Source organism: Engystomops pustulosus, chromosome 2, assembly GCF_040894005.1.
Source record: "Engystomops pustulosus chromosome 2, aEngPut4.maternal, whole genome shotgun sequence".
Taxonomy (NCBI): domain Eukaryota; kingdom Metazoa; phylum Chordata; class Amphibia; order Anura; family Leptodactylidae; genus Engystomops; species Engystomops pustulosus.
The window spans coordinates 64694389-64707557 of NC_092412.1; the positions used below are offsets into that span (position 1 = coordinate 64694389).

General features: G+C 39.8%; 1 protein-coding gene across 1 annotated transcript in view; it reads left to right on the forward strand.

Annotated features, from left to right (window-relative positions):
- The window catches only part of SARNP (SAP domain containing ribonucleoprotein), a 36772-nt gene that overhangs the window by 1940 nt on the left and 21663 nt on the right, over nt 1-13169 (forward strand). Inside the window, exons 2-4 of the mRNA XM_072135037.1 lie at nt 4591-4690; nt 6089-6135; nt 9987-10054. Of these exons, the coding sequence (XP_071991138.1) occupies nt 4591-4690; nt 6089-6135; nt 9987-10054 (215 nt within the window). The remainder of the gene's footprint in view (nt 1-4590; nt 4691-6088; nt 6136-9986; nt 10055-13169) is intronic.

Here is a 13169-nt window from a genome sequence, read left to right on the forward strand (position 1 = left end):
TGACTCTTGATGGACCCAGAAGTCAACATTAGCTCAGTGCATGAACTACAGGTGCTGAGTCCCGATGCGCGGTGGGTCCCGGTCCATAGAGAGGGCTCGCGGGCCGAGCCCTCTCCATAGCCGGTACGTCTTTGCTGCATATTGCAATGATCGCGGGTGTTTTCCCGCAGATCGCCGCTGGCAATGCTGCGCATGGGCGTCGCCATGACAGCCTTGGGTCTTTTGAAGACCTGAGGCTGACTCGTATTAACCCTATCATTACAATGTGTTATCAGCACATTGTAATGAGTGAGGAGGAAGATCCCCATATACTGCCATACCGTAGGGTTTTTCACTGCATTTAACCCTGTAACGGAAAATAGCTCCCAAATTCAAAAATGGCACTTTTGTGCCACTTAGAAAAATATTAAAAAATCAATAAAAAGTGATCAAAAGGCAGTGCAGTCCTAAAAATTATAGCAATGAAAACGTCATCAAAAGTCGCAAAAAATTACACCACCCACCGCTCCGAAAAACAAAAGTATGAAAGTGTTATTAGCGCCAGAAGAAAGCAAAATTAAAAAAAACACACGGATATGTGCAGTACTTGTTCAGGTGACAAGCTCCATTGAATAAATCATAAGAGACTGTATTGATGTTGTGTATTCTATGAATGTTAACATTAAACAACATCTAGCACCAGGATCAAGGATTGTAAACCAAGCACATTGACATACTGATGTGTGCCTGCTCTGCCAGGATCTACTCTTATTTTAGCTTGTTATGCCCTGGTTTTTACAAAATATGATTTTAAAATTATGCAAATGTCGTATATACTCGTGTATAAGCCGAGTTTTTCAGCACAAAAAATGTGCTGAAAAACGTCCCCTCGGCTTATACACGAGCCAATACTGGGCTTAAAAAATAATAAACTTATATACTTTCCCTTCGGTGGCCCCGATGTGCAGCGCTGCTCCGATGTCCGCGCGGCTCGTCTTCTGGCATCCCGGCTCCTCTTCTGTAAGATCGTGCTGGGCGCCGCCAGTGAACAATGGTGGCGCCCAGCACGATCTTACAGAAAAGGAGCCAGGAAGCCAGAAGACGAGCAGCGCTGCACATCGGGGCCACCGGAGGGTGAGTACAGGCGGTCCCCTACTTAAGGACACCCGACTTACAGACAACCCATAGTTACAGACAGACCCCTCTGACCTCTGGTGAAGCTCTCTGAATGCTTTACTATAGTCCCAGACTGCCATGATCAGCTGTAAAGTGTCTGTAATGAAGCTTTATTGATAATCCTTGGTTCCATTAGAGCAAAAAATGTTTAAACTCCAATTGTCACTGGGGCCAAAATTTTTTTGTCAGGATCTACAATTATAAAGTATACAGTTTCGACTTACATACAAATTCAACTTAAGAACAAACCTCCAGACCCTATCTTGTACGTAACCCGGGGACTGCCTGTATATAAGTTCATTATTTTTTTAAATTCGGGGCGGGCTGTATACTACTGGGGGCTGGCTGTGACCAATGCATTTCCCACCCTCGGCTTATACTTGAGTCAATAGGTTTTCCCAGTTTTTGGTGGTAAAATTAGGGGTCTCGGCTTATGCTCGGGTCGGCTTATACTCGAGTATATACGGTAAGCCTTATTTGGGTGCCCCTCATGTGCATTTGCAGAATTTGTAAAGTCTTTTAATCTTAAAATAAGGGCATGGGAAGCTTAAAGAAATGTGGCTTTTGCAAGAGGGGGCACACACCATGTACTTAAAAATATGGCAGCTTAAAGGAAACCTACCACTTCTGAAGGTAGGTATGAGATGCAAACACCGGGCACCAGCTCAGGGTGAGCTGGTGCCGGTGCTTAGTCTCGTTAGTGTTAAAACCGCGGTATCGCGGTTTTAACACTTTTTAAACTTTATAGTAGAAACTGCTTCGGCGCTGCGCGCGACCGTGCGCGCGCAACGCCTGCGGCATTTCCAATGTAGGCGCGCGCACGATCGTGCGCACGCAGCGCCGAAGCAGTTTCTGCTAGAAAGTTTAAAAAGTGTTAAAACCGCGATACCGCGGTTTTAACACTAACGAGACTAAGCACCGGCACCAGCTCACCCTGAGCTGGTGCCCGGTGTTTGCATCTCATACCTACCTTCATAAGTGGTAGGTTTCCTTTAAAGGAAACCTACCATTTCAAATGGTAGGTTTAAGCTGTAAACACCGAGCATCAGCTCAGGGTGAGCTGGTGCCGGTGCTTAGTTTCGTTAGTGTTAAAACCGCGGTATCGCGGTTTTAACACTTTTTAAACTTTATAGCAGAAGCCGCTTCGGCGCTGCGCGCGACCGTGCGCGCGCAACGCCTGCGGCATTCCCTATGTAGGCGCGCGCAGCGCCGAAGCAGTTTATGCTATAAAGTTTAAAAAGTGTTAAAACCGCGATACCGCGGTTTTAACACTAACGAAACTAAGCACCGGCACCAGCTCACCCTGAGCTGATGCTCGGTGTTTACAGCTTAAACCTACCATTTGAAATGGTAGGTTTCCTTTAACAAAGTGGAACATTGTTAAACTCCTTTTTATGGTCTTCCATAAATAGGAGTGAATAAGATATGAAAGAAATATATTTCCTAAACCACCTTCAAATGCCATACCTTGAAATATTTTTTTTTTCTTTGGTTTTCCACTGGGAAAAAAGTTAATTATACAGGCGGTCCCCTTCTTAACCAGTTCGCAACCGCCCTGCGTGTATTCACGGCGGCGGTCGGGTCGCGCTGCATGGAGAGGGCTCACGGGCTGAGCCCTCTCCATAGTCGGTAAGTCTTTGCTGCATATTGCAGCAAAGGCTTACCGGTAACACCCGCGATCGGTGCTAGCACCGATCGCCGGTGTTATCACAGTGATGGCTGCCGGCAAAGCTGCCGGCAGCCTCAAAAAGGTAGCGGCGCACGGGCGTCGCCATCTTACCTCGGATCGCCGCTCCCCGTGACGTATTCGGGGAGCGGCGATCTGTCTCAATGGTAGCCTCGGGTCTTCGGAAGACCCGAGGCTATTTCGTTTTAACCCCTTCATTACAATGTGCTGATAGCATATTGTAATGAATGAGGAGTAAAATCCCCATATACTGCCATACTGTAGTATGGCAGTATATGATAGGATCGATCAGACAACCTAGGGTTAAAGTACCCTAGGGAGTCTGAAAAATAGTAAAAATAAAAAAAATTAAAAAAAAAATTATAATAAAAAAACCTAAAATTTCAAATCACCCCCCTTTCCCTAGAACTGATATAAATATACAGTAAAAATCATAAACACATCAGGTATCGACGCGTCCGAAAATGCTCGATCTATCAAAATATGATAACGGTTTTTCAATACGTTTAATCCCGTAACGGAAAATAGCGCCCAAAGTCGAAAATGGCACTTTTTTGCCATTTTGAAAAATATAAAAAAAATCTATAAAAAGTGATCAAAAGGTCGTACAGTCCTAAAAATTATATCATTGAAAATATTATCAAATTTTGCAAAAAATGACACCACCCACAGCTCCGTACACCAAAGTATAAAAGGTTATTAGCGCCAGAAGTTGGCAAAATAAAAAAAATAATTTTTGTACAGGAGGTTTTAATTTTTGTAAATGAATGAAAACATTATAAAACCTACACAAATTTGGTATCCCCTTAATCGTACCGACCCAAAGAATAAAGTAGACATGTAATTTGGGGCGCTCAGTGAAAGTGCATTTTTCCACCATTTTCACTGCATTTGGAATTTTTTTCCTGCTTCCGAGTACATGGCATGAAATATTTAATACCATCACTATGAAGTGCAATTTGTTACGCAGAAAACAAGCCGTCACACAGCTCTTTACGTGTAAAAATAAAAAAGTTAGATTTTTAAAGGTGGGGAGTAAAAAATGGACATGAAAAAAACGGAAAGGGCCCGGTCCTTAACCGGTTAAGGACACCCGACTTGCATATGACCTTTAGTTACAGACAGACCTCTCTGCCCACTGTGACCTCTGCTGAAGCTCTCTGAATGCTTTACTATAGTCCCAGACTGCAATGATCAGCTGTGAGGTGTCTGTAATGAAGGTTTATCGATGAGCCTGGTTCCCGTTACAGCAAAAAAAAGTCATTGGACAAAAATAAATTTGTCTGGAATTACAATTCTAAAATATACAGTTCCAACTTGTATACAAATTTAACTTAAGAACAAACCTACAGAACTGCCGGTATATTATTTATGTGTACTCCAACAATTCAAGCATTAAAAAAATACAACTCGTGCAGCAAATTACAAGGCCACATTTATAAGTATAAATCCTTATATATTGTGTTGTTTAAATGTTCCCATTATTTTTTTGGCCCTTAATGGTAATTGTGGCTCTGTCTTATTGTTTTGTGTAGCTGCCGTATGACTGTGCTTCAGAATCTTGTACATTGCACAATATGTATACATGTTCTCTCATGTGTAGCTTCTCAAGCCCCATCCACACAACGTAATTTGTTAACAAAATCAATAAAACCCTCAAATGGTCTAGAACACTGTTTTGTGGGATACATTGAGAAAGGCAAGATTTAATTGTTTATTGACGCTTTTTTTTTTTTTTGTTATTGCAGCTGGCAGAACTCAAGCAGGAATGCCTGGCCCGAGGTTTGGACGTGAAGGGTAACAAGAGCGACTTGGTTAACAGACTACAGACATACCTGGATGAGCACGGTTGGCTAAATTTCTGCTTTTAACTTGTTACTGGTTTTGGTGAAACTAGTTAAAAGGGATCTCCAACTCCAAACTATTAATGATAGATTGGACAACTTCGTACAGCACTATCTGACCACCAAACATCAACTTCCGAGGATCTGTCTTAAATAGTTTGGTTGGGAAATCCTAATAGTAATAATAATCTGACCTGTGCTCTAGCACTGAGGCCTGATAAAGGTCATTTGGTCCTTCTCTTTGCTGTGGGGTGCTGCTCATGGAAGACAACCAGTGGCCTCATGAATGACCATAATACAAACGGCACATCACTGACTGAACCTGTTCATTATGTAGAAGTCACTGATATGTTTAAATAAGTTATCTCATTTCACATGTTCATATCCATCAACTCTTCCATTATTAATTCAGTTGCATATTAATAACAAAATACACTTACAAATATGTGTATATATATCTCCTTATTTCCTTATCTTTGTAATGGACTCTTAAAGAAAATCTGCCATCAACATCAAGCATGACAAACCAGGGATCCAGGAACTGTGACTGTGGTAATCTTTGTATATTTGTTATCCATGGCCTCCTTCCTTCTAAAAATGCCTTTTGATTTATGCTAATGAGTTAAAAGGGCTACGGGGTAGTTACCAAATCCCGTATGTGCTGCAGCTTCACAGGCTTTTCCACTGTACAAGAGTGTCCCCCCCCCCTTCCTCTATTTGCTGTGATCTCTCACATTGGGAGGGTGGGAGTGCCAAGGAGGGAAGGCAGTGTGACAGCCTGTGCACCTGTCGTATGCAGAGCCTCTGTTAACTCCCCCCAGAGTCCTTCTGCTCAATTAGCATAATTTTGAAGGTTGATTTAAAAGGAAGGAGGCCATGGCTATCAAATATAAGAAGTTTACCACAGTCGCAGTGCCTGGATCTATGAGTAAGTGTCCCTGGTTTATCATGTTTGATTTTGATGGTAGATTTCCTTTGTTATAAGAGCTTCTAGTATCGAAAATGTGGAACTATGCTGTGCACATTTTTGCTATTGATTCTGCACTTTATTTCTATATTCAATCATGGCTTTATGAAACATTTTGTCAGGTATTTCATTGTATGTCGGATTTCATAGGAAATCTTACTTTACTTCCTTTACTTATCATGTATAAGACTGCATTTAATAAGGTTTTCCAAGTAATGGGTATTGGTGATCAACAATGGTTGTTCTTCATTGATCTGAAATTTTGACCTTGCACATGGTACAGAAACCAATATATGATGTGGATATGGAAGCACAAGTTATATCTCTCCTTTGTGGCAGGGTACTACAGCTCTCTTATTATTCTTTTGAATTGAAACGAATTGCCCCTGAAATATTTCCCTTTCTAATTTCTGTTATTAATTTTGTAAACTGCAGCTGAAGAGGAGGCCAATGAAGAAGATGTCCTAGGAGATGAAACTGAGGTATGTACATTGTTCATACAAATATCTAGTCAGTATTTCATTTAGCTGAACACATACAAACACTATTCCTTCTTTCTTCTATATAGAGCATTGTAGTTTTCATAATGGTCTTTTATTAACTGTTAAATCTTCTGTGTAGTCCCCAGCAGTGTGGTTATTACAAAATTTTTATTTGCTCCTTTAGTGTACCTGGAAACTTAAAATGTAACTGTAAAGCTATAATGATTTTACCAAATTATTTTATGGGATTCCCCCTTTAAAAACAAACAGAACGATGCCTATTTTGTGCTGTTCACCCTTTTCTTTCCAAAGTTCTGGCATTTTCTGTTCTGAAAGTGTTTGACAAAAAATCTTTCTCACCAGAGGTGAAGTGGGCGGAGGCTAATATCTCTGTCTATGCCCTCAGGGCTGAGGCCAGCTAGCTTGTCCACAGATCCCATGATGCCTTGTGTTCTCTGTCAAAGTAATTTGGCATTAAATCCTTTTAGTTTTCCACAAGTAAATCCACTGCACAGTGCACATACAGGATGGATATGGTGACAGCCGGCAGCTTCCATCACACAGAGTAACGGGGAACAATTGTAATAAGTGGTGGAATTCAGTACATGAAGTCTATCTCTGTGCTGTGTGAACAGTAAGGGTTAATATCTACATAGAGGTTATGCTACCAATAACAAGGTGGGGGAGGGGAGCCCCATATGTTGCAAAGAGTCAGAAAGTTCTGTAGAATCACAGACTGGGATGGAGGAACTGATATGGATAAGGGAGATCATGGACTTTTCTGTGCAGGATACATCTGCATTCACACATCCAGCTCTGCTACATACACGTAGAGAGCTCTGTCAAATGACCTCCACCCCTGTGAGCAGGCTGCAGCAGCCCCTCCCTTATCAGCACATGGAAAGGAAGCAGCTGTTGCAGCAATGAGGTAATCTAAGGGGGTAGCAAAGAAACTACTGAATATAGCTAACACAGATAATAGGCAAAGTTTTATTTGTGGAAAATAAAAACCTTTACAGTTGCTCTTTAACTACTGGACTTGTGACTGTCTCCCACTCAGTTTAGAATCTTGGTGTTTATTAGTATGGGCTGCACTTATGGACTGCCATAGGAGCAGCGTTAATGACTTCACTCTCTACTGTTCCTCTTGGCATCAGAATTATGTTGTTTTTAAAATGGTCTAAAGTAAGAAACCATGCAGCTTTTTAAAGATGCACCAAAATTAGATCCACTATTATTATTTTTTAATATAGCACAGGCTGTGTGATTTTACATAAACACACCTCTGTGTGTTTACTCCTTGTCATGAATGTTTTGGGTCTATGGAAACTGACCTGTATATTGGTCAAATCAGAGAGTTGCAGTTGATGCAGATTTGTTTCTTATAAGGGTCAATGCACTTGGCTGTGTGCACAGAACCTAAAGACATTGCATGCTTACTGAGGCTTTGAGGCACACAATTCTTTTATTTATATAGCGCACACAGATTACGCAGCGTTTGCCAAATTGGTCCCTGTCCCCAATGGGGCTCACAATCTAATCAATCTACCAGTATGTTTCACAATTACACAATACTGTACAGATAGAGATGAATATTGAGGAGACTGTTTCTGTGTAAACTTTAAGCATGTCCTAATTATTTGGAGATTTTGTGATGAAAGCACGAGACCTAAATGGAAAATTGCCATTCCATTGGGAGTTACGACTGCAAGGATCCCTTTAGAAACACTGGTATTTATGCTTGGTCCCAAACTGAGTTTTAAATGGGGTTAATTGTTATACACCACATACAAGTGGATATACTGATGACTTGTGGGTGTACCCAGAGAACATATTTATAGTGCCTCCTTCATATGATATGGATATAATATACATGTAATTTAATTACAGTTAATAGAAAAATAAGTCAATCCAATAATACAATGTCCAGAATTCAAAGCAAGGAACATGATCAAAAGATGAGGCATCAGACATTGAAGGGATTTTCAAGGAGTTACTGTTGATGACCTATCCTCATTTGGGGGCCAGCATCCGCTACAGATCTGTGCATCATTATCATTGATGTGGTTTGTGTAAGGAAAAGTTATACACGTTTCCCAAATACTTTCTGCATCAATTCCTCATGGTTTTGTATATCTCTGCTTGCTGTCCTTCTATAGAAAGCTTCTGCGTTCACTTCAGTGAATAGAAATTTGTCCATGGTCATGTGATGGACAGATGGGTGCACCAGTTGTTATTATCACAGAGAGTAAACAAAGGTGTGCATTACCTGTGACATCACATGACCAGGGACAGATTTATATTCACCTGAAGAAAACCTAAAAGCTTTCTATAGAAGGACAGCAAGCAGAGATGTATAAAACCATGAGGAATTGATACAGAAACTATATTGGGAAATTGTGTAACTTTTTCTTACACAAACCGTTTTAATTATTTGCCGAAAGCGAACAGCCCCTTTTAGAGAAGTGCAAGATGATGGGGTTCTCTAGTGGCCAAACATGGTCACTGTAGCAGCATTCTGTAGCCACAGTGCCCGGCCACAGCTGCTACTTTATTTTTAGTAGTTGTGTTTCAGGTTTGCACATACCAATGCCACTATAAAATAACCATTTCCGTTGGTTCTATTTTCTGAGCTCCAACGGTTTTTCACCATTTTGTAGTTGGTCTTCACCTTTAAAATATATTGCAGCCTGTAGTTTTGTCTCTGTAATCTGTTAATATGCAAATCACTTGTTGTGCAAGTGTCTTGCTGTAAAAGCTTAAATTAAGTTTTAGGTTAATTAGAAAAAAAAAATGGAGGTATTATTATGTTCACATTTTTACCTGTAGAATCTCTTTTACGGGTCCTTTGTACTTCTATGGTAGGATCATCAAAGTGGGCTTGGTTATGCCCAGCAGTCCAATCATTTACAGTGTGCTCCAGTTAGATCTTTTAGTAACCTATTCTCATGATCGGCAGAGGTTCCATTTAAACCCCTGTTAACCAGCAATTATTTTATTTAAAAAAAAAACTATGAATTCAAAGCATGGCCCGTATCCCTAAATGGTTCCGTTCTATGGCTGTAGTGTTAAAAAAAAAAAAAAAAAAAAAAAAAAAAAAAAATAAATCTGTTTGTAACTCATCTGATGTAAGTCGAGTGATATTAATGGTGTCCTGCATATTTACATTTTCCTTGCATTGTTGTGCAATCGAAGCGTGCAGTGATTTCATGTGATGAGATCCATACATGAAGTAGATGTTAATGTTACTGGATGAAGGACCTTAGATCATCATAGTCACATAACATAAAGTGATAAACGGTGAGGAGGTATAAGGGAGGGGCAGATATGGAAGCAGGCGGCTGAGAACCATATGCCTTCTCTGATGCCAGGTAATATAACAAAGTTTATTTATTTTTTTTTTTAATGGAGATGTGAGAGAAACCACTTTTAGCTAATAGAAGGGTGGCATTTAGTTGGGCTCTATAGGAACCTGTAACTAGCTGTATATGTGAAAAATGTGATGACTGGTTCCCTTTTTTCCCTCGCTTAACTGGTGCTCTTTATCAGACGCATGAGTAACGAGGTATGTGTACAGTTAAAAGGCTGAATAGTAAAGGTGCCGGTTTCTACAGGACAAGGGGATAAATTGCAGATTAATAGGGATCCAGCTTCTAGGATCCCCTCATATGAACAGCGGTTTCTCATACATCCATCTAAATGGACCACAAGATGCTCAGGCACTGTAAGGGACTGTTGGGCATAGTCAAGCCTTGATGCTGATGTCACTTTAGCTGTCCTACAGAGATGAATTTCAGCTCTTCCAGTTGCAAAACATATAAATTACATACCTTTTTATGTTCTTGTTTCAGGAAGAAGAACAGAAACCAACTGAACCCCCACTTAAGGAGGATGAACCCCCTGTCACACCAGAAGAAAAGTAAGTTGTCAAGTTTTTAAGTGTAGGCAAAGCAGCCTTGTGTATATTGCCAACAAACTGGTTGAACACATGAAATTAATGAAAACGTGATGAAATACACAGTGCACATCTGCAGAAAAAATACTTCTGATTTACCTCAAAGGGGTTTTCCCACAAACAAAAGTTAGGCTCCATAAAGAAATGAGGCTCCATAACGAAAGGTCCGTCGGGCTAACGGAGCAGACGGCTGTGCATGACTGTTCTGCTCCGTTAGCCGTTTTTTTGCAATCCCTTAACCCGTTTTCTCAATCTGTGGTGGTCTGTGGCACTGAGACCCTTACTGATCAGCAAGTTAGGCCCTATCCCGTGGATAGGTCCTAACTTTTGTTCATGGGGAAAACCACTTTAATGTAGACAAGCGTTCTGAACTAATTTCCACCAAGAACCACATCAGCCATATAGTTGTTCTTTAAAGGATCAATGTCTGTTCAATAGCCACATTATGGAGGTGTTGACTATTACAAAATACTTGGTGGCTCCCAACGTCCTGGCATGACATTCCTATCGTAACTTGGGACAGGAAGATTATGGGGTATATACATCATCTCCTTACTCTCCTATTTTATTTAAAATTAGAATTATGTCAGAAAATTAGTTTAATAGAAATTTGTTGCAGTTATGGGAAAAGTCAGATTTAGTTGCCCCATTGGCCGAGTAAAGGCCACATAAGGAGAGAATACATTCTATATATAAACATGTAGTATAATCTATTGATCAAGCTGTAATGCATGCCTTTCTGTTTGTTCATAAAATCAAATAACTGTATCTGATTAAAAAAAAAAAAGGATATAATCCGTTACATGAGATTAAACAAGAATTAAATACAGGGCACATCCCTAAACAGCCAGAGTTCCACCCATAATAATAGACAATAGAATAGATAAATGGCTATATACAACTGAGGGTCACTGATGAATTATATGGATCCTCAGCCTGCTTCTTTACAGAACCCAATACGGTTTTTAATTACTCTTTTATCTCATGTAATTGATGAATAAACTTTTTAATCTTATCTATTGTTGTATACACAATTTTTATATTATATTTATATATAAATTTCATCAGGGTGCTAGCTGACAGTCCATTTATATGGTCATTTCGGTACATATTTTAGTTGTTCTTTCAAAGAATCCATTCTGCAGAAGGATCGCCAAAAAACCCTCTACACAAAAAAAAATATTTACTCCTAAATTGCCGTTGGATAAACATTCACCTTTTTCTGCAAACCAAAATATTTCATGCTTCTTTTACCGCGTGGTGACAAATAGTACTACTTAAAAACATTCTTATCCTATTTGTAGATGGTATTCCCTGCCACTCAAACCCTACATGTTGCAATTCAAAAATGTTGTACCAAGTTTGCAAGTTATCCATAATTTACAGGTTAGGGGATGGTAAGCCAATTGGTAAAGGTTTGAGTATTTGAGCAACCAATAATCCAGAAAATGGGGGCTCTAATGTATAATAGTATCTCACTAATGGACATACAGAATTGTAGTCTCAAAAATTGCCAAGCACAGCACTCGGCTAATTCCAGTATTCAGACATTGAATGAGAGTGTTATAGATACCAGAGCACTGTGCTCTGCAGTTTCCAACTCTCTTGCACTATTGAATGGAGTGACGGAGTGCCAGGTCAAGCATGTGTCCTATCAGTTAGTGAGAAGGGGACCCCAGTACCCCGGATTGCTCGGGCTCCTGTTTATGTGATCAATGGAGTTCCCAGAAAACTTAGTACAAGCTTTAAACCTCTAATATCTTCTATCTAATTAATAAGAGTGGAACCACACCTGACCACTGTTTGTGGTGGTATTGCAACTGAGCTCCAATTATCTTTGTGCATCTGAGTTGCAATACCAACACAAACTATGGTCTGGTGTGGTGCTCTTATTTTGTTTTTGGGAACATACCGGCCATATATTTCAACCTCCAACTTTAATGGACTTTTTTTTTCTTTTTTTTTTTTAATTTCCCCCCTTATTTGTCCTCAGTTAAACTTGTGGCTTAAGCTATAGATGTTTGCCCTGCCTTTCTATGTTTTACTTGCATGAAAAGGATTTAGCTACTACTGCAGGGTATCTACCTAACCATTCTTTATACCCTTTATTCTTTCCCTTTCATGTGGCTGTTTCCCATGAAGATTACAAAGGATCTTTTCAGATAAACTTTCATCGTAATCTTCTCTTATGTTCATTCTGATGTCACTAGCAGAGGATTAGCTGACATGGAAATTCATGGTTTGCGCTTTTTATATCTAGGAGTAAAATACTGGTACATAATGTTGTATACAGATGAATGAAGAATGATCGTGCATTATGCTATGCATTGTTGTGTAGAAATCTCTTAAATAAATATCTCACTGTAGGGGTCTGTGAATCTTTCATGATTTTACTATAGAATTATAATGAAAATGTATGTGGATATTCTACCACACAGGATGGCTATCTACATAGTGTGGATATGCTTATCTGTGTAGATGCCCCCAGCTGTGTACATGCAGAAGCTGCACAAGGATGGCTTTAACATCTGTGTGGTGTCACCACTAAGGCTTTAGCTAGCCTGGCATTGCAGACAATGCCCATCACTTGTTTCCAGTGGTGATTAGTATTTTTGTTATTTATTGAACAAAGATTAAGCCTTTTATGAAGGTTTTCTGACAACTTAAAACTGCACGACACAATACACACACTTCCCTGAAGTATATCTGCAGCTTTATAAAAAAACTTTTAAAACGTTGGATAGAAGTTGATTTGTGGATTGCAATGCAATGAACTTCTTCATCCTTTTGCATATTTTAACTTGCAGCCTAGTGCTAAAATAAGTTTCCCCTCTTTAATCTGCAACCCATAATGACAAAGTGAGAACAAAATGTAAAAAAGGGGTAAAATATTGCAATGATTTCATTGACATTCATCAAACCCTTTCTCAACCTGTTTGATAGCGATCACAGCCTGCAGTCATCTCTGCTATGATTCCACAAGGTTTGCACACCTATTGTGCCACTTTACTCTGTAGATCTTCTCAAGCTCTGTCAAATTAAATGGGGACCATGACTGAAAAGCTATTTAAAGGGAACC